General features: G+C 37.3%; 2 protein-coding genes and 1 non-coding gene across 4 annotated transcripts; 2 read left to right on the forward strand and 1 right to left on the reverse strand.

The window, feature by feature from the left end:
- The first annotated feature begins 3877 nt into the window (after positions 1-3877).
- On the forward strand, positions 3878-7008 carry LOC120260791 (extensin-2-like). Its single transcript, XM_039268353.1, has 3 exons — positions 3878-5189; positions 5306-6519; positions 6645-7008. Exons 1-2 carry the CDS (start codon positions 4055-4057, stop codon positions 6475-6477), a joined length of 2307 nt encoding a protein of 768 aa, XP_039124287.1. The 5' UTR covers positions 3878-4054; the 3' UTR covers positions 6478-6519; positions 6645-7008.
- Positions 7009-7210: 202 nt separating this feature from the next.
- On the reverse strand, positions 7211-7282 carry TRNAD-GUC. Its single transcript has one exon. It is a non-coding gene; the product is annotated as a tRNA-Asp (tRNA).
- A 6411-nt stretch (positions 7283-13693) lies between these two features.
- LOC120261059 (DExH-box ATP-dependent RNA helicase DExH12-like) lies at positions 13694-22087 on the forward strand. Of its 2 annotated transcripts, XM_039268731.1 has the most exons (6): positions 13694-13710; positions 13775-14539; positions 14626-16875; positions 17698-18087; positions 18203-21405; positions 21750-22087. In XM_039268731.1, exons 2-5 carry the CDS (start codon positions 13835-13837, stop codon positions 21371-21373), a joined length of 6516 nt encoding a protein of 2171 aa, XP_039124665.1. In that variant the 5' UTR covers positions 13694-13710; positions 13775-13834; the 3' UTR covers positions 21374-21405; positions 21750-22087. The 2 variants fall into 2 exon arrangements, with proteins under 2 accessions (XP_039124665.1, XP_039124664.1); XM_039268730.1 differs by having other exon boundaries at positions 13698-14539.
- The last annotated feature ends 956 nt before the right edge of the window (positions 22088-23043 follow it).

Consider the following 23043-nt stretch of genomic DNA (forward strand, 5'->3'; position numbering starts at 1 on the left):
TTTAATAAATATGGACAAGTATCTCAATAATATACACATATAAGAATTTCAATATATATATATAGAGGGCAGATTGTCTATGTACGTTCATAGTATTTATATTCTATGGATGTTATTCTCAGCTGTCCATTTTAATCCAACGGTGATGGAATGAGAAAAGAAGCACTAGCAGCACATGGGAAAGAGAAAAGCTGGTTGCTGATTTTCATCACGTGGGAAAGAGAAAAGCTGGTTGCTGATTTTCATCACGTGGGAAAGAGAAGAGCTGGTTTTCATCAACTTAATCCAACCGTTCGATGATAAATCAGACGGTTGTAACAAACATCCTTAGAATTCAATTCTAAGGACGTACATAGTTGATGAATTTCCATATATATATATATATATATATAATGATTAATTTATTAATAAAAATTAGTTTAGGTTACTAAGGTTTAAATCATTTAAGCAAATTGTTTTGGATTCAAATATTTATGTATAAAAAAATATATGCAAAAATAGGTTAACTCTACTGTCGGTGACTAGCTCAAAATTATTTATTGGAGGATATAAGTGTAATTTCAAATTTTCATATATATATATATATATATATATACTACTACTACTACTTATCTTCATTCATTTATAAATTATAATGCATAAGTTTCTACAACTGAGGTAGGTGCAATTGGTGAAATGTCCCATCAATAAGACAAAGTTTATATATGGGGACCGGCATAGTTTTTAATACTGATCATAAGTAAAAGAACACTAATTGAGTTTGATTAGAGTTAATTTGTGAAGTCAAACTCATTAAGGCACTAACAAACAGAACCTTACTAAGATTTTTAAGGGCATGAAAGCTCCACTTAATCAACATTAGGTGTGGATTCTAGATCAAGATGAGTACACAAGGACACTTCAATTAGTACTTTATTATTACCATTATCATTATTTTTTAATTTTGAAAAAAAAAATAAAGCATATTGCACGTCATTCCACTTCTTCCAAAACTAATCATAGGGTTTTAAGTATACTTTTTTTTTTCTTCAATCTAATGTCACAACGAGTCATTTGCACTCTGTTTAAATATTACTTGTAATTAATTAATTATTAATTATGTTATTTATGAAATTGCACCATGTTATAAGAACTGAAAAGGTTCAATTTAGTAATTGAATAAAAATAAGAGTTTATGAAGAAGGAAAGTAAGTTTGTCCTTATTAAATTTTATGAATTTTTAGATCAAAATATATATTTTTAATTTTATAGATAAAAAAATTTAAATATATAAAATATAATATATTAAAAGTAAACAATAAAATCTAAGTAAAAAAAATTTAAGACAAAGGTTCATAGCGTATTGGAATTGGCATTGATCTTAATATGAAATGTGTTACTGATAAAATATTTGACTATTGGCATTGGCATTGATCTCAATACGAAATACGTTAGTGTAGAATATTTATAAAAAGTCTGAATTCAAGTTTGGTTGATACAAAAGTAATTATGGGCACTCGATTATGAATGTGAGCTTACAATTTGTACCCCACATTGCTAAGTGAGGACGCACAGCTTTGATGCTTAATTTTTTGGCCCGTACACACACATCTTGATAATATTTATTACATTTATCAAATATATATATATATATATATATATATATATAATTTAAAAAATTTGATGACTCTTCACTTGGTCTTATAAAAGGAAATACATATGATTGATAAATGCAAGACAACGTCCTTGCATTTCAACAAATGGTTGTTTGAATTTATAGGCATTATTATATTTTGCCTCTCAGATCTGGCTTGCAAATTATTGAGGATATGTGTTCACGTCCAGTGGAGGAGGTTTCCTAGAACTTACTTTAATACGCCGACAAAGAACATGGAGGTGGTCATTCTGGTGAACTTGAATTGACCAAATCGCCCCTCCAAAAAAAAAAAAGAAATCATTTCCATACCCCTTGTAAAAGTGGAAATTTGCTGATATATTCTCATAAAAAACATATACTCATATACCTTATTTTTGTATATGTTTAAAAATCCACAAATAAAATTTATTAGAGCATAAAGAAAAATCAATTTTGGGGCATCTAAGTATATAGGGTTTCTTGACGTGGGTGGTGGAGGCAGCTGTTTTGTCTCATTTTGTTTGTATTGTCTTTTGTCTTCTGTTCACTGCTTGTAGGTCCTTTTGTTCCCGTGTTCCTTCTGAAACTGGGGTTGTGATGTTCTTGTTACTTTTTATTTTATTGAAGTGGTTTATCCACCTTTTCAAATATATATATATATATATATATATATATATATATAATTACAAATTTTCGCAAGAGTATATAAGTAAATAACCAAAATCTATTTTAGTTACTAGCTAATCATGATTTACTTATAAAGCAAATAAATTTATTTTGATCCATTTGACAAAAATATGTATTTATTTTATTTATTTGTCATAATTTAAACTAACCAATGATATAGTCTATTTTTATATTTAAAATGACTACATAAGATTGATATGGAATCATACACATAAATTAAACAAACCAACTCTAATAAACCGCGTAAATTTAATATAATAGTATTATGTTGAAAAAATCATTCATGATGAAAAACAGGTAAGATCGCTTTGTCTAAAACCTCTAAATTAAATAAAACCACCGAATAAGAATTATAAGTATTAGGGATTCAATTGAAGTCCAAGGGTAAGAATGTGAAAAATGCATGGCAAGTACAATACAGAATGAAAGGAGCAACATGCAATGATGGACGCAAACAAATTGTCAATGGCTTTGGAGAATATGAAAGCCTATTTATTTCCCACGTTTACACCACCAACTCTTTTTGACACTTCTTCTTCTCCCTTCTGTTTTATTTATAATAATGTGATAATTTTAGTGGGAGATGACATTTGAATGTTTCTAATAATTGGTGACAATGTGCATATGATAATGCACAAGAGTTCTTCGGAGTAGTTGAAGATTATGTAAGCCGCAATGAGGACTTTGCTCCTAATTAGTAGACATTTGCATGCATTGATTTAAATCATATTAAAGTTTATGTATTTTTATGAAATTTTTAAAACAAATACTATATATTTAGTTTATTTTTAAGCTCAATGCGTGCATTAATTAGTAATGCCCAAAAAAATTGATAAAAAAGAAAATTTATTGAGATAAACTTGTTATCAAAAAATCATAATTATTATTTTTTGTATTTTTTGAGAATTTATTTTTGTCAATCACCTGTTGGTCTATTGGCATCGTATTCTTTGTGTAGAGTGTTCGAAAGTTGATATTAAAGAGGTGGATTCTAATTTCAACTCAAACAAAATAAAGACATCGGTGTATTGAGGTATTAACTCAATGCCGTACATTTTATTAAAAAAATTATAGATTTTTTTTATACATGCCCTGACGTGCATTGTCCACTTTATAAAAAAAAAATTATAGATTTAATCAATAACAAGAATAGTATATTTTGGTCTTTAAGTGCAGGTATACTTAGTTCCCTCATGTCTTTGATCCTCATCTCTAGCTTAAACATAATATGAAACTACCACAAGTTTTTAAAAACTTCATTGAAAAATTACAGTTGGTTTCTTAAGAATTTTGTAGATAAAACATTGTTTCCTTGTGAATTGTGAAGAATATCTGTCTGTAAAATGTAATGATCAAAACATGATCTCACATGCTCGATCTCTGTTTGCAATTCTTTTACTACTCATTCATATTGAACACAAGATATTGACTTTATATATAATCTATATAATTATGCCCATATATTTATGAAGACTAGACCAATTCATGGCTCAAAATCACATGGCCACCAACAATCCAGAGAGGCTAATGAAGACTAAATAAAATAAGCACAATGTTGATAGTGCCCATATGACAACTATGTTCTAACAATGTTGATAGTTTCCTTATTACTACCATGTTTCAACAAACCTCTTTCTCTATAAATACATGGTTTCTCCAAAGCCTCAAGGCATCAAACAAGTCCTCTCTTTCTACTCTTCTTCTTCTTCTTCTTCTTCTTCTTCTTTATTGAGCTGAATTGCAGGTGATCCAATGAGATTACAAGCCGGTGGCCCCTTCGGGGGTCATCTATTGCCGGCCATTGCCGCAGCACTTGCCTTATTCCTAGCTTCAAGCAATGTAGCTATTGCCTCAACAGAGCTACCATACATCTATGCATCACCACCACCTCCTTATCTTTATAAATCTCCACCACCTCCTTCACCATCTCCTCCACCACCCTACTATTACAAATCACCACCACCACCATCACCATCTCCTCCACCACCTTATTACTATAAATCACCTCCCCCTCCCTCTCCATCACCTCCACCTCCCTATTACTACAAGTCTCCACCTCCTCCTGATCCTTCACCACCGCCTCCATACTATTACAAATCTCCTCCACCGCCGGAGAAGTCTCCACCACCTCCTTACTATTATAAATCCCCTCCTCCGCCTTCACCTTCACCTCCACCTCCATACTACTACAAGTCTCCACCTCCTCCTGATCCTTCACCACCGCCTCCATACTATTACAAATCTCCTCCACCGCCGGAGAAGTCTCCACCACCTCCTTACTATTATAAATCCCCTCCTCCGCCTTCGCCTTCACCTCCTCCTCCATATTACTACAAGTCTCCACCTCCTCCTTCTCCTTCACCACCGCCTCCTTACTATTACAAATCTCCTCCACCGCCGAAGAAGTCTCCACCACCTCCTTACTATTACAAATCACCTCCTCCACCTTCACCTTCACCTCCTCCTCCATATTACTATAAGTCTCCACCTCCTCCTGATCCTTCACCTCCACCTCCCTACTATTACAAATCTCCTCCTCCACCGGAGAAGTCTCCACCACCTCCTTACTATTATAAGTCACCTCCTCCACCTTCACCTTCGCCTCCTCCTCCATATTATTATAAGTCTCCACCTCCTCCTTCTCCCTCACCTCCACCTCCATACTATTACAAATCACCTCCACCACCTTCTCCTTCACCTCCACCACCGTACTACTACAAATCTCCTCCGCCACCTTCACCATCTCCTCCACCTCCCTACTACTATACATCTCCTCCACCACCTTACCATTACTCACCAATTGTTAAGGTGGTCGGTTCAGTCTATTGCTACAAATGCTACAACTGGAAATACCCGGTTGAATCTCACATCAAGAAATTATTCAAAGGTAATATTGGTCAATCAAGTTACAAAACATGCAAATATATATATATATATAAATGTGTACGTAGAACTATGTTGTTAAGCATGTATGTATGACATATATATATATATATATTGCAGGTGCTGTAGTGAAGGTGACATGCACAGCTGGTCATGATGCATACATTGCTTATGGAGTGACAAAGGGCTATGGCAAATACAGTGTGGCAATCAAGGGCTATCCTTACTGGAAATATGGAGCAGAGGGTTGCAAAGTTGAGCTCCATGCAGCACCAAAGGGGTCTGTTTGCAATATCCCTACAAGCTTAAATATGGGTACCAAGCTCAGAGTTGTGTCCAAGACACATGGTCATGATCAAATTGTTCTAAAGGCTAAATCCCTTGCATATGCACCAGAGAAACCATATGCCGAATGTGAAAAGCCCAAACCTCCTGTTTATCACTACACATCTCCTCCTCCTCCGGTGGAGTCTCATCCACCAGTATATTACTATAAATCCCCTCCACCACCATCACCCTCTCCTCCACCTCCTTACTACTATAAATCTCCACCACCACCATCGCCGTCTCCTCCACCTCCTTACTACTATAAATCTCCACCACCACCGTCGCCATCTCCTCCACCTCCTTATTACTATAAATCTCCACCACCACCATCGCCATCTCCTCCACCTCCTTATTACTATAAATCTCCACCACCACCCTCACCGTCTCCACCTCCGCCTTACTACTACAAGTCTCCGCCACCACCATCACCATCTCCTCCACCTCCTTATTACTATAAATCACCACCACCTCCATCACCATCTCCTCCACCTCCTTATTACTATAAATCACCACCACCTCCATCACCATCTCCTCCTCCACCCTATTTCTACAAATCACCTCCTCCACCCTCACCATCTCCTCCACCTCCATACGTCTACAAATCACCACCACCACCGTCGCCGTCTCCTCCGCCTCCTTACTACTACAAATCACCACCACCTCCATCACCTTCACCTCCACCTCCATACCTCTACAAGTCCCCACCACCTCCATCTCCATCTCCTCCACCTCCGTACGTCTACAAGTCCCCACCACCTCCATCACCTTCACCTCCACCACCCTACCTCTACAAATCTCCTCCACCTCCATCGCCATCTCCTCCACCTCCGTATGTCTACAAGTCACCACCACCACCATCGCCTTCACCTCCACCACCCTACCTCTACAAATCTCCTCCACCTCCATCTCCATCCCCACCTCCTCCCTACATCTATTCCTCCCCACCACCTCCCATTCATTATTAAGAGTAAAAAGTTCGGCACTCTCATCTCCTCCTCCAAAACCAGGTAATTAGTCTCATATTCACATTCACACATTCTTAATTAAACTCAAGTTAATCCACAAGCTTAATAATATATATATATATATATATTATAAACTAATTCTATCAAACATCTTGTTTAATTTCCAGGCTTCCTGACTAACAGAATAAAGAGAGTTTGGCAAAGCACAAGGCTGTTGTCTACATGTCATTATCACAATGAATATCATACTTGGATGAGAAACCTAATCAATAATATGCATGCAATTCTCATAGCATGCATGTTGTGGAAGAAGTACTACTGCACTGAGCTTTGCCAAAGATCTCCAAATGAAATAAATGGGAGGAAGTGAAGGAGTCGGATGGAACTTGGATTCTTGTATTCGTTGTGTGAATTCATGAATTTTCTTCTTATTTGTTTATCATATTTTTCTATGTGAATGGCATTTGTTTCATTTAAGATGTAATATTGGTGCACGCATCCCAGTAAATCAATAAATAACATGAGTTTTAAGTTACATTCTTCACTTGTTGTAAATGTATAGTATTTTATTATGGATTGAAACTTTCATTTTTGGGAAATTATTATTTTTTTTTTTTAATAAATTGGCGAAAAGCACTTTTTTTATTTTTTTGCATTGTGTCTGGTTCTTGGGAAATTATACACATTGAATATGACGTTTTGTCTAAAAAAAAATTAATATATAAAAATAACCCGCCGTTGCCGGGGATCGAACCCGGGTCACCCGCGTGACAGGCGGGAATACTCACCACTATACTACAACGACTTTGTTGGTGTGGTGGATAAAATTTATTATTCTATTTACACAATAACATATTATTTGTAACGAGTGGTACCAGCCCATTACAAAAGATATATTAAGTTCAAGTCCCCCGAATACATATAGCAATAATGGTGACGATTCCCAGTATAAATATAAGCTTATAATTCAAAATCTTGTATTGTTGAGTCATGATGTACGTGCTGGATAATTAATTCATAGAAATATTTTATTCACTTTTTTTTCTTTTTAGTATATGCCTTCTCATCATCATTCCAATGATTTTTTTAAAAAAGTTTTTTAAAATTTAAATTGAGAAATTGTACATTATAAAATGAATGATTTAAATATATTATTTTATTATCATATAATAATTATTTAATAGATTAATACAAATATATACTCATTATGAATTAAATTTTAAAAAACAACAATAGAAAAGAAAAAAAAAATTATGAAAAAATATCTTCACCACAAAGCATACACATACACATATAAGGTTACAAACCAACCAAGCAGCTCACAAGCTACTTGAAACTTAATTCTAAAAAATCTTGTTCATTGAGTAAATCAACCAAGCTCGAGGTTGACTTTTGAGCTCGAACAATTAATCGAGCCAAGCCTAAACTATATACTACTCGTCTCATTAAGGCTTGTGATCAAGCTTATGAGTAGACTCGTGAGGAGCTTGCTTGCAAATCTACGAATGAGTATATTAAATAATCTTGATGATGAACAAATTTACGCCAGAGTTTGTTAAACAAAATTGCTAAATAAGCGGTTTTTTTTACCAACCAACATATATGATTAAAAAGTTTTTATAAAAAACATGCTGAAAAATATATTACTTATTATGTTAAATGAGATGGTGTGTTCTTTAAACAACCAATCCTATCTTACGAATGATGCAAATGATATTAACCCATCTCTAAATAGTCTAACTTATATTAACCAATTGCAGTATATAATTGTTATTTGTTACTGTAGCTTACTTTGTGGAATTTAACTTTAGTTACAAATAAATATCTACTCGTAAGTACAGAAATAAACACATCTTAAAATAGTAAAAATACATTAAAAAAAATCTAAATTAGCATCAATCCCTACCTAAATTGAGATGGGTCTTTCAACAATTAAATGATGTGCACAACCTAAATCAATTTTTTTGATTGCCCAATTTAGAAGAAAATAAAATTGTGATATTAACCAATTTCTAAGTAGTCTAAATTATGTTAATTAATTGTCGTACATAATTGTTAAACAGTTGTTAAAATAATGAGATTTGATTATAGTTAAAAATAAAAAAATCTAACCATAGATAAAATATATGTATATATATAAACATATACTTGTTATTGTGTATGCTTATGTTTTTCATTTTGTCTTGTAAACGTAAAATTTGCTTAATTCCAAAACAGGGGAAAGTCAATAATTATTATCTTTTTTGAAAAGCAATAACCAGACTTGCCATTAAACATGGAGAAGAGAAGACAGATGGGTTGGATCAAGGATGGTCCAACGTCTTCACGCACTCATAAAGCATGCTGCCTTAGCGATAGCATCAGTAGCTCCAGCTCCGTTCGCTGAGCGCCTAATATGACAACAAAAAAACATTTGAAAGGTTTGAGAGTAAGTAACTACAATCAGTTACAATAAGGCCTAAATTTGAGTTCATGCTGTTGCAGTTGTTGATAGCCTTGACCACATATTCAGCATCGCATTCAAGGATCACATTTCATAGGTGAAATTCTTTTAACCACAATAACGCTTCCCTGATTGCAAGCGTTTTAGCCAACATAACATCAATTACGGAAGGCCATGAAATTCCATCAACTACCAAGGTTTGAGGATCAGGACCACGCAACAGCCCGGCCAAGCCTGATTTGTTTAGCTTGGTCTTAATGGCAGCATCTATATTCATCTTTAGCCAACCCTGTGTCGGTGGCAACCAAACTTGATTTAGGTCTTGTTGGTCATGTAATCTTGTGACCAATGGCAAGTTCCTAGAAACTTGCCATTGGTGAAGGAAACATGATGCCGCTGATAAAGCTATCATCGCTGGAGTGTGTTCGCCTTCCCAAAAGGCCTCATTTCTATGCTTCCAAATAGTAGAACAAATCACAGAGAACATTGCACATTGCTCATGAGATGAATTCTGGAACACATAGGAAAATAAAGATCTCAGAGAGGAATGTGTTCCTACCTGGTTTGCCCACCTAGCCTCATTCCAATATTCCCGAGCATAGAAACATTCCCACAGAATATGAATGTTGGATTCCGGAGCATTGTTACAGACACAACATAGAGGATCCACTTCAATATGTCTTGCTATTAATATCTCTTTAGTTGGGACTCGGGAGACAACTAGACCCCGCTCTCCACATGAAATCCTTCACTCGTGGTGGAATATTCAACTTCCATAGCTTCATCCAGAATGTAGCCATATTGTGATCCTGCCATGGAGAATCTTGGTTGGTTAATAATTGGTACGCATCCTTCACCTTAAATTGATCCTTCTTGTCTGGCCACCAATAAAGACTATCGATCACATTTCGAATGCTTAATGGAATTTGGAGAATTAGCTCTCTGTCTCGCATGTTAAAATTTGTCAACATTGAATTATTCCAACCCATACCACCCTCCTACATTAACTCTGCTACCATCTCTATTCTTGAATTTGTTGATTGCTCTGTAGTTACCCGTGGACAATTCACATCAGGTAGCCATGGAGAATGCCATATCAAGGTTGAATGACCATTACCTACCCTCCATCAAGTCCCCTTACGAATTACTTCCTGCATCGCCATTAAACTTCGCCATGAATAACTTGGCTTATGACCCAAACTGGCCTCTAAAAACGAGGATGACGGATAATATCTTGCCTTTAGAACCCTGCCAACAAGGGAATTTGGCAATGTACAAGCCTCCATGACTGTTTTGCCAGTAAAGCCAAGTTAAATTCATGAAGTTTTTTAAATCCCAGGCCTCCATTCTCCTTTTCTTGACATAAAAAGTCCCATCTCTTCCAGTTCATACTCTTGCCATGTTCCTTTTTGTTTTCCCACCAAAAGCTATTCATCATTCTCTTTAGATCCTTGCAGAACTCCTGCAAAACTAAATAGATACTCATACAATAATTTTGTATGGCTTGAATAACTGATTTAAGAAAAACTGTCTTTCCTGCCCGAGATAAGAGCTTAGACATCCAATTCTGTAGCCTGCCCCATATTCTGTCTCGAATGAAGTTGAACGCTTTGTTTTTCCTTCTGCCAATGCCCAACGGGATACCCAAATACTTTATCTAAGCAACATATTCCACAATCTGGAGAGTATTATAAACCCGTAATCGAACTTGTGATGGAGTATTAGGACTAAAAATGATTATAGATTTTTGATGATTGATCTCTAGCCCTGATGCCCTCTGAAATAAACTCAATATATGCTTCATCGTTTCAGCTTTTCTTATATCTGTTTTGAAAAAAAAAATAGACTATCATTAGCAAATAGAAGGCTTGTAATTTGTGGAGCCTCTCGTGCCACTTTACATCCATGTATGGTTCCCATATTAACAAAACGGTCCGTCAAACATGTGAATCCTTCTACACAAATAATAAATAAGAGAGGTGACAATGAGTCACCTTGACGAAGGCCCCTTTGTGGAAGGATAATCTCCGATAATGATGAACCAATCGACACTCTGAATGTAACAATATTAACACAAACCATAAACATTCAAATCCAGGTTGAGGGGAAATCCATAGGTACAAGCATTGCTTCCAAGAATGACCATTCTACTCGATCATATGCCTTGCTCAAATCAATTTTCAAAGCTGCAATACTCATTTTACCTTGGGTTTTCCGATGTAGATAATGCACTAATTATGTAGCTATGAGAGCATTATCAGAGATGCATCTCCTAGAATAAAAGCATTTGGATTCTCCGATATGATGAATAATATTCCGCAACCTGTTAGTCAACATTTTACTCACAATTTTATACAATACATTACAAAGTGCTATAGGCCTAAGTTCTGATAAGATAGTAGGTTTGTAGACCTTCGGAATCAAAACCAGAATTGTTTCATTCACTTCCTGTGGAAAGGCTTGATCTCGGAGCCAAGTAAGGCATGATGATGTCACATCCTGTCCAATGATATCCCAATAATGTTGAAAAAAGCCAGCATTAAGACTATCCATACCTAGGGCTTTATCTGGATGAATAGCGAACACTGCTTCTTTAACCTCCTGTGGTGTAAAATCAGCCGACAGATAAACCCGGTCTGCATTCGAGAGCCGTTTCTCCAACTCGTTAGTAACCAATTCTGGATAGTTCAATCGTGAATTATATAGAGAGCGAAAGTAGGAAGCCACCATCCCCTGTAATCCATTGGACAAAGTTCTTTACACCCCCTCCTCATCCTTCAGTTTTGTAATACTATTATTCTTCCACCTATGAGAAGCTTGGGCATGAAAGTATTTTGAATTCTGATCCCCATCTTTGAGCCAAAAGGTCTTAGCCTTCTGTTTCCAATAAATTTCCTGTTGGTTCAGAATATCATAATACTCATCTCTTGCTTTGAAAAATTCAGAATTACCCTCCCCCTACCTCGCATCGACCTCACCATCTTCTCTTTGTGAAACTTTAACCTCCTTCTGAATTGGCCTGTGTGATTCACTCCCCAACATACCAATGCTTGCCCACATCGATACATTTTCTTCATCATAGAACATGCGTCATTGCCTGTCCAGCTCGCTGAGATCACATTGCGACATTCTTCATTATTCATTATTCTTCGATAATTGTTATCTTGAACTAAGATAAAAAAATTTATAAAATCTTTTAATAAGAATTAGTGTTGGAGAAGGAAATAAGTATTTTCTTGGGTTGTGACGGTGTTAGTGAAAATATAGCCTAGGCGAAATAATAATGATTTTTTAAATCTATATTTTTTATTAAATAATAAATTCCATAATAAAAATATAAAATATAAAACATCATCAATAATTACAAGTAAGCTGCTATTAAAACCCCTAAAACCAAGAGCGGTGGTTGGAATAAAAAGAGATAGATGGAGGAGGTTTGAGAGAAAGATGAGCAAATGATTATTCTCCCTATCTCTTAAACTAACCCCTTATAAAAACAAAACAAACACATAACAAACATAACAAACTATCTTAACTTATAACATCTAATTTATTAAAACTAATACGAAATAGCCATGTTTATCTTTTGAGTGCATTTGCACACAAACAATATGCAATTTATTTGGAAAAACATGATAGATCCTTAATTTTGAAAGATAAAAAAAAAACAAAGATAATTAGGAAAATGAAAAATGGATGATATTTACCTGTGTTTCTTAATTAATCAACATTATTTTTGATTTATTTATAACATATGCTATATTTTATTTTTTGGTATTGTAAACGTATTCTTTATGGTATAGTTTTTAATGTAGAATGTAAAAAAACCGTTCATGCTGTATTTTTATTCAAATTGTCCAACTAAACTACTTATAATGTAATATCTGAATATATATCACATCGTTAATTTGCACCATACTAAACTAATTTAATGCTAACATTAAAATTGTAATCTTAGAATCCTAACGTAAAATTTATTGTATTTTAATATTATCATAAATAAATTAAATAAATAATTTATATATTTAAAAAACCGTTAAAATTTTTAAAATTATATTTATATGATAAGATAATCAATAGATTATGATTATTTGAATAAGATAATTAATAAATGAACATTTTAAATATAATTCTTTAAAAAACATGAATTTTGGGGCCAAATCATATTTAGGGCTTGTTTGGATGAGCTTTTGGAAAACCCAGAAGTGCTTTTTTATAAGTTAAGCACTTCTGGGTTCAAAAAAAGTTGTTTGTATTGGCTTTTCTGCAAAAGCAGAAGCTGTAAAAATAAGCTAAAAAACAGCTTTTTTTCAGAAGCTGCTCATCACTAGCTTCTGAAAAAAGCTGTTTTTCAGCTTTTTTTACAGCTTCTGCTTTTACAGAAAAGCTAATACAAACACAAAATATAAAAAAGTGCTTAACTTACTCTGGAAAAGCACTTTTTCCAGAAGCACTTCTATTAAACTTTAAAAAAGTGTTTTTTTTGAGAAGCCAACCCAAACAAGGCCTTATTATATTGTCATAAACATTATAGAACAATTTTTTTTATATTTTAATATTATCATTATTAAATTATATAAAATAAATTTATAAAAAAATAATTAAAAAGTTTAAGATAAGACATAACATAACAAAAAATATAATTTTAATAAATATTAATTAAATTATATCGGATCTGGATATCGGGTCAGACTATTCATACCCGACCCGTTATTGTTGCCGCCTCAACGCGATCTTTATAAATCTCTCTCTCTCTCTCTCGCAAGCATCTAAATCTCAAAACCCTAGAAATCGAATTCGACCCTTCGTCCTCTCGCAAGCATCTAAATCTCAAAACCCTAGAAAACCCTAGAAATCGAATTCGACCCTTCGTCCTCGCTAATCTTCTCAGAGTGTGAGCGTCCGGTAGCGGCAATGGCCCATCTGGGCGGCGGTGCGGAGGCGCACGCACGGTTCAAGCAGTACGAGTATCGCGCCAACTCTAGCCTTGTCCTCACCACCGACTCCCGGCCCCGTGACACCCATGAGCCCACCGGCGAGCCGGAGTCCCTCTGGGGAAAGATCGATCCCAAGCACTTCGGGGATCGTGTCTACCGTGGAAAGCCCCCGGAGCTCGAGGAGAAGTTGAAGAAATCTAAGAAGAAGAAGGAGCGTGACCCTGCTGCTCTCGAGCAGGAGCCGCGCAAGGAGAGCAAGCGCCGTCGTGTCCTCCAGGAGGAGAGCGTGCTTTCTCTTGCTGATGATGCCGTCTACCAGCCCAAAACAAAGGAGACCCGTGCGGCCTATGAAGCTTTGCTTAGTGTGATCCAGCAGCAGTTTGGTGGGCAGCCGCAGGATGTGCTCAGTGGCGCGGCTGATGAGGTACTGGCGGTACTGAAGAACGAGAAGTTCAAGAATCCTGATAAGAAGAAGGAGATAGAGAAGCTTTTGAATCCAATTTCGAACCAGCTCTTTGATCAGCTTGTTTCTATTGGGAGGCTGATCACTGACTATCAAGATGGGGGTGATGCTGCGGCTCCGGCTCCGGCTGATGGGAATGAAGAGGCGCTTGATGATGATATTGGTGTTGCTGTGGAGTTTGAGGAGGATGAGGAGGAAGAAGAGAGTGATTATGATCAGGTATTCATTACTTCTCCCTTCTATTGTTTGTTTTCTATGCTTTTCTTATGTGTAGTAATGGAGTTTTATCCCATGTTCATGTTCAGGTCCAGGAGGAATCAGAAAACGAAGATGAAGAGGGCCAGGAGCAGAATGGATCTGGTGCTATGCAGATGGGCGGGATTGATGATGATGACTTGGAAGAGGCCAATGAGGGCCTTGCGTTGAATGTTCAAGACATCGATGCTTATTGGCTTCAAAGGAAAATCTCTCAAGCTTATGAGGAGATAGATCCCCAGCAAAGCCAAAAACTTGCAGAAGAAGTGCTGGAGATATTGGCTGAAGGTGATGATCGGGATGTTGAGAACCGGCTTGTGATGCTTCTGGATTATGACAAGTTTGATCTCATTAAGTTGCTTTTGAGGAACCGGCTGAAGATCGTGTGGTGTACTAGATTGGCAAGGGCTGAAGACCAGGAGCAAAGGAAGAAGATTGAAGAAGAAATGACTACTATGGGTCCAGGCCTTGCTACTATCTTGGAACAGCTGCATGCCACAAGAGCATCTGCAAAGGAGAGACAGAAGAACTTGGAGAAGAGCATTAGGGAAGAGGCAAGGCGGTTAAAGGATGAGAGGAATGGTACTGATGGAGATGAGGGTCGACGGGTCATTGATAGGGATGCAGACAATGGGTGGTTGAAGGGGCAACGGCAGCTGCTTGACCTTGATAGCCTCGCATTTCATCAAGGTGGTCTATTGATGGCAAACAAAAAGTGTGAGCTTCCTATGGGATCTTATAGAGCCAATCAGAAGGGTTACGAGGAGGTCTATGTTCCTTCTTTGAAACCAAAACCATTTGCTGATGGAGAGGAGCTGATTAGGATATCCATGATGCCTGAGTGGGCGCAACCAGCTTTTGAAGGGATGAAGCAACTGAACAGAGTGCAGAGCAGAGTCTATGAGACGGCCCTCTTCAGCCCTGAGAATATACTTCTTTGTGCTCCAACCGGTGCTGGAAAAACAAATGTTGCCATGCTGACCATACTTCATGAGCTTGGTATGCATCAATCTGAGAACCCAGATGAGCCGTTTAGCAAGAAGATTATTTATGTGGCGCCAATGAAAGCTCTGGTTGCAGAAGTGGTTGGAAATTTATCGCATCGCTTGAAGTCTTATAATATAGTTGTTAAGGAGCTTAGTGGAGATCATTCTCTCACTCGTCAACAGATTGAAGAGACTCATATAATTGTGACAACACCAGAGAAGTGGGATATTGTCACCAGAAAATCAGGTGATAGAACTTATACACAGCTTGTGAAACTTCTCATTATTGATGAAATTCATCTTCTTCATGATAACAGAGGACCTGTCCTTGAAAGTATTGTTGCTAGGACAGTTAGGCAGATAGAAACCACTAAAGAGCACATTCGTCTAGTAGGCCTATCTGCAACTCTTCCAAACTATGAAGATGTGGCATTGTTTCTACGCGTGGATCGATCTAAAGGTCTTTTCTATTTTGACAACAGCTATAGGCCCTGTCCACTTGCGCAGCAGTACATTGGAATCACTGTGAAGAAACCCTTGCAGCGGTTTCAATTGATGAATGAAATATGTTATGATAAGGTTATGGGTGCTGCTGGAAAGCATCAAGTGCTTATCTTTGTCCACTCAAGGAAGGAAACTGCAAAAACTGCCCGGGCGATACGAGACACTGCTCTGGCAAATGATACGTTAGGTAGGTTTTTGAGGGATGACGGTGCAAGCCGTGAAATTCTTCAGAATCAAACAGAATTGGTCAAGAGTAATGATTTGAAAGACCTCTTGCCTTATGGGTTTGCAATTCACCATGCTGGGATGACAAGGCCAGACCGATCTCTGGTTGAGGATCTTTTTGCTGATGGTCATGTGCAAGTGTTGGTGTCAACTGCCACCCTTGCGTGGGGTGTTAACTTGCCAGCACACACAGTGATCATTAAGGGGACTCAGGTTTATAATCCAGAGAAAGGAGCATGGACTGAATTGAGCCCCTTGGATGTTATGCAGATGCTTGGGCGTGCAGGAAGGCCTCAATATGATTCCTATGGAGATGGAATAATTCTGACAGGGCATACTGAGTTGCAGTATTATCTCTCTCTCATGAATCAACAACTTCCTATTGAGAGCCAGTTTGTGTCTAAATTGGCTGACCAGTTAAATGCAGAGATAGTTCTTGGGACTGTGCAGAATGCCAGAGAAGCATGTACTTGGATTGGGTACACATACTTGTATATAAGAATGCTTCGTAATCCAACTCTTTATGGTTTACCTGCTGATATTTTGGAGAAAGATACAAATTTGGAGGAAAGAAGAGCTGATCTCGTAAGTCTTTGACACTAATTCGTTATAATATTTATGCTGTTTTTGTGTGTGTGTGTGTGTGTGTGTGTTTGGCACCAATTCCTTATAGTACTTACGTTAGTTTCATTACATTCTGTTTTATTACTTATTACTACCTTGTGCATGCGTGCGTGTGCCAACCTAAATAATCTACTTGTATGCTTTTTGCAACTACTGGCATTTTGCTTGTGTGTTTGTAGATATCTTTGCATACCTTTTTCATCTACATACACAAATACAGATACATCTGCTGCCTATATATACTAACAAATAGCATGCCGATTGTGTTTGTAGTTTTTTCTCTGTTCATGCCTCTTTCTTGTTGCTACTTATGATTCTGTGATATATATTTGTTTGCTTTGCTCCTCGCTTGATGATCATGTCCATGCATTTATAGACCTGAGTATAGAATATTTTTTTATGCAATAAAAGCTTAAGAGTTTTACTTAAGTCTAAGTATGAAGTAGAGTAGAAGCAAGGGAGCCGGGGAAATCTTTTCCTGAGCCGCCTGCTTCTCTATGTACTAATGGGTGGTCAAGGAAACCAGTGGCATGAAACTAGACCATCCGTGTTTTTAAAGAGGCTGTTGAACTACCTCCCTTCTGTCTTTTATCTTCAGATATTGCAGTTTAGAGATAGCCCCATCTAGCGCCAAGTTATGAACCAAATAATGTTATTCTGTTTTATTTTGTTCAGATTTTCTGTTAGCAGTGTCTAAGGTTGGATTGTTTAATGTCTTATCTTTCTTTTTCTCCATTTTAGTTAGTTGTGCTTCCTCATTTTTATTTTTCTTTTCTTCTACAGATCCATTCTGCCGCAAGCATCTTGGATAGGAATAATTTGATCAAGTATGACAGGAAAAGTGGGTATTTCCAGGTCACTGATCTGGGTAGGATTGCTAGTTATTACTATATAACACATGGGACAATCTCGACTTACAATGAGTATCTGAAGCCAACGATGGGTGACATTGAACTTTGCCGGCTCTTTTCACTCAGTGAAGAATTTAAATATGTTGCAGTTAGGCAGGATGAAAAGATGGAACTTGCAAAGCTCTTGGATCGGGTTCCTATTCCTGTGAAAGAAAGCTTGGAAGAGCCAAGTGCAAAGATCAATGTTTTGCTACAAGCATACATAGCAGGTTTGAAGCTTGAAGGGCTTTCATTGACATCTGATATGGTTTACATCAGACAGGTATTTCTTATTTTTATGCTTTAAGTTTACCTCATATGCTGTACCTTTTAGCATCTCCTTATTGTGTTTATCATTGGTTGTCCTTGACCTGATTCATGTCTGATTATTTTTGCAGAGTGCTGGGCGGCTGCTCCGAGCGTTGTTTGAGATTGTGTTGAAGAGGGGTTGGGCTCAACTTGCTGAAAGAGCTTTGAATATGTGCAAGATGGTTGATAAACGCATGTGGAGTGTCCAAACACCTCTTCGACAGTTTGCTGGTATACCAAATGAAATTTTGATGAAATTAGAGAAGAAGGATTTAGCTTGGGAAAGGTACTATGATCTATCTTCACAGGAGATTGGAGAGTTGATTCGCTACCAAAAGATGGGGAGAACCCTTCACAAGAATATACATCAGTTGCCGAAGCTTAATCTTGCAGCTCGTGTTCAACCAATCACTCGAACAATTTTGGGTTTTGAGCTGACAATAACCCCTGATTTCCAATGGGATGACAAGGTTCATGGGTATGTGGAGCCATTTTGGGTTATTGTTGAGGATAATGATGGTGAATTCATCCTTCATCATGAGTATTTCATGCTGAAGAAGCAGTACATTGATGAAGATCACACCTTGAACTTCACTGTGCCAATCTATGAGCCATTACCTCCCCAGTATTTTATCCGTGTTGTGTCTGACAAGTGGCTTGGATCTCTGACTGTCTTACCTGTCTGTTTCCGACATCTGATTTTACCTGAGAAATACCCACCACCAACTGAGCTACTGGATTTGCAACCTCTTCCAGTGACGGCCTTGAGGAATCCTTTGTATGAAGCTTTGTATGGCACATTCAAGCATTTCAACCCTATACAAACACAGGTCTTCACTGTCTTGTATAACACAGATGACAATGTTTTGGTCGCAGCTCCGACAGGTAGTGGGAAGACTATTTGTGCTGAGTTTGCATTGTTGCGAAATCATCAAAAAGGTCCAGAAAGTATCATGCGTGCTGTGTACATTGCTCCAATAGAAGCTCTAGCCAAGGAAAGATATCTTGAATGGAAGGAGAAGTTTGGAAAGGGCCTTGGCATGAATGTGGTTGAGTTAACCGGTGAAACTGCTACAGACTTGAAGTTGCTTGAAAGAGGACAAATTATTATTAGCACTCCCGAGAAATGGGATGCCCTCTCTCGAAGATGGAAACAGCGAAAGCATGTTCAACAGGTCAGCCTTTTCATTGTTGATGAGCTTCATTTGATTGGTGGATCAATGGGTCCTATATTGGAAATAATTGTCTCTAGGATGAGGCGTATTGCAAGTCAAATTGGAAACAGTATCCGGATAGTAGCACTTTCGGCTTCTCTTGCAAACGCCAAAGATCTAGGAGAATGGATTGGTGCCACTTCTCATGGTCTCTTCAATTTTCCTCCTGGTGTACGACCTGTTCCTCTTGAGATACACATTCAAGGTGTTGATATAGCAAATTTTGAGGCAAGAATGCAAGCAATGACTAAGCCAACATACACAGCAATTGTCCAGCATGCGAAGAATGGCAAGCCTGCATTAATATTTGTTCCAACAAGGAAGCATGCAAGACTGACTGCCATTGACTTGATGACCTATTCAATTGCTGACAGTGGGGAGAAGCCTGCATTTCTTCTTGGCTCAATAGAAGAAATGGAAACTTTTATTTCAGGTGTCAAAGAGGATGTCTTAAAAAATACACTTTCTCATGGCATTGGTTTCTTGCATGAGGGTCTCACTGATCTTGATCGTGAAGTGGTTTTGCAATTGTTCTTGAGTGGAAGGATTCAAGTATGTGTCGCGAGCAGTTCAATGTGTTGGGGAATTTCAATGCCAGCTCACTTGGTTGTTGTCATGGGAACACAGTACTATGATGGGCGGGAGAATGCTCATACAGACTATCCGATTACTGACTTGCTACAGATGATGGGTCATGCCAGTAGACCTCTCAAAGACAATTCTGGTAAATGTGTTATCCTGTGTCATGCTCCCAGGAAGGAGTACTACAAGAAGTTTCTTTATGAAGCATTTCCTGTCGAGAGTCAACTTCACCACTTTATCCATGACCATTTTAATGCTGAGGTGGTTGTTGGTGTTGTCGAGAACAAGCAAGATGCTGTGGATTATCTTACTTGGACTTTTATGTACCGAAGACTTACAAAGAATCCTAACTATTACAACTTACAGGGTGTTAGCCATCGCCATCTTTCAGATCACCTTTCTGATCTAGTAGAGAATGCATTGAATGACTTGGAGGCGAGCAAGTGTGTAGCTATAGAAGAGGATATGTATCTGAAACCTCTGAACCTTGGCTTGATTGCTTCTTACTATTACATCAGTTACACCACTATTGAGCGGTTCAGTTCTTCTTTGACACCAAAAGTTAAGCTGAAGGGCCTACTGGATATTCTGGCATCGGCTGCTGAGTTTGACCAGCTGCCTATACGGCCTGGTGAAGAAGAGTTAATAAGAAAGCTGATAAACCACCAAAGGTTCTCCTTTGAGAACCCCAGATGCACAGATCCACATGTTAAGGCAAATGCACTGCTACAAGCTCACTTCTCAAGGCACAAGGTGGTTGGAAATCTAGCAGCAGACCAGCGAGAGGTTCTTCTTTCTGCTCATCGTTTGCTTCAGGCAATGGTTGATGTAATTTCCAGCAACGGGTGGCTCAGCCTTGCGATCTCTGTTATGGAAATTAGTCAAATGGTCACTCAAGGATTGTGGGAGCGGGACTCCACGCTCCTACAGCTCCCACACTTTGACAGGGAATTGGCAAGGAAATGTCAGGAAAATCCAGGGAAAAGCATTGAGACAATCTTTGAATTGGTCGACATGGAGGATGACCAAAGGCGGGAGCTGTTGCAGATGGATGATTCAAAGCTGCACGACATTGCCAGGTTCTGCAACCGCTTCCCTAACATCGAGATGGTTTATGAGGTGCTGGACAGCGATGACATAAGGCCTGGAGATAAAGTCACTCTGCATGTAGCCTTGGAACGTGAGCTTGAGGGTCGTTCTGAAGTAGGACCAGTGGATGCCCCCAGATATCCCAAGCCTAAAGAAGAGGGCTGGTGGCTCGTAGTGGGAGATACAAACAGCAATCAACTTCTTGCCATAAAGAGGGTAGCTCCTCAGCGGAAAGCAAAAGTCAAACTTGACTTTGACGCTCCTGCAGAACCTGGACAGGAGACTTACATGATCTACTTCATGTGTGACTCATATCTCGGGTGTGACCAGGAATACCAATTCACTATTAATGTCCAAGGCGCGGCGGAGGAATGAATGAGTTGCTGATTCATATGTTTGCAGAATTGGTATTCTCCTTTGTCTAACTTTTAATTAGCATTAATGTGCAAGTAGTTTATCTTTTCTTTATTAAAGTCTTTGGATTTTTGGTGCATGAATATCTTTTCTATTCTGCTGCTTATATGGTTCAATTCTGTAAATTTGGAAACACCTCAACATTTGAAAATGCTCCCGGATGTTTCCTTAGAACTATTTGAATGCTGGTTTTAAAGATACATTCTATAATTTGGTCTTATATTTCAGGTTTCCTTGTTTGCAGGTTATTGTGATGTTCATTCACATATTGAAATATTGATACTGCATTATTCTTTTCAAATGCAATGAGTTATAATCATAATTTCAATTGGTGCAGGTTGTACCAATATGCGAATCGCAGGTTGATCTGAATTTGAGAATCTTCGGGATGGCATTTGACCATTTCCCAGCTCAATAGTCACCAGGGCGTTAACATGATCAGTGCCTTAACTTAATGTTCTAAGGCACAGGAGAGGATGGGAACTCGATGCATTTGTGAAATTGGTATTTCTTTGATATGCCTTTCTAACTTTTTTATCAAAAATCTATTGCGACTTTTGATGTATGAATATTATGCTTCTTGTATGAACCTATTCCAAACTGTAGCTGTTAAATTTCTGATATACCATGTTAAGGCATGATAATGCTCCACTATTAAAATGTCAGCTTTACAGATTCGGTGTATTTTTGTCTGGCTTCCCTGTTTGCTGGCTATTATGGTCAGCACATGTCCAGAACATCTGTGCAATGAGCTAGAGGTATAAGATTTAATTAGTTAAGGTTCTATGTTAAATCTTAAGATGAGAAAAATCTCATCTTAGGGTGCATTTGGTTCAGGGAATATGGAATAAGAATGAGGGGATGGGGATTAGAAGGGTAAATTTTTCATGTGGTAAGCTGATTTTTATTTTGGTTATTGTGTTTTAATTTGTTTTTTTTTTGTCATTATATATTAATTTGTTTTCACTGTTTGGTCACTTGGGATTTTCTGGTCAAATTTAGATGATGTGGCGGCTGGAAATGCCACGTCACTCTTTTTTTTTTTAAGTGAGTTGAGTCAGTAGCTTCTCTCCAGCTGGGATGAGAGAAAATATAAAAAAAAAAAAGAAAAAAAAGAGTGACGTGGCATTTTTGGCCGCCACGTCATTTAAATTTGGCCGGAAAACCCCAAGTGATCAACCGGTGAAAACAAATTAATATCTAATGACAAAAAAACAAATTGAAACACAATGACCAACATAGAAATCAGTATTAACACAGTGATCACATTAAAAAAATTTACCCGGGATGGGATTAAGGAGAATGGAAATGGGAGGAATGAGAATAGTAATAAATGAGTGTTTGATTGGAAGGAATGTGAGTGTTTGATTGGAAGGAATGTGAGTGAGGAATGGCACAAAGTATGAAAGAGAAATATAATAAATTTACTTTTATATCATTTTCTATAAATAAAAAATAAATGATATGATGATTAATAATAATTAAATTTACTATATTACATGATAATTTGTTATAATAATTTGTAAAAAATAATGGATGATGGTTAATTATTATTTAAATATTTATAATTTACATTAATTATTTAAAATAAGGGTAAAAATAAGATTTTAAATATAGAATGATACTTCATG

Source organism: Dioscorea cayenensis, chromosome 5 (genome assembly GCF_009730915.1).
Source record: "Dioscorea cayenensis subsp. rotundata cultivar TDr96_F1 chromosome 5, TDr96_F1_v2_PseudoChromosome.rev07_lg8_w22 25.fasta, whole genome shotgun sequence".
In the NCBI taxonomy this organism is placed as follows: Eukaryota; Viridiplantae; Streptophyta; class Magnoliopsida; order Dioscoreales; family Dioscoreaceae; genus Dioscorea; species Dioscorea cayenensis.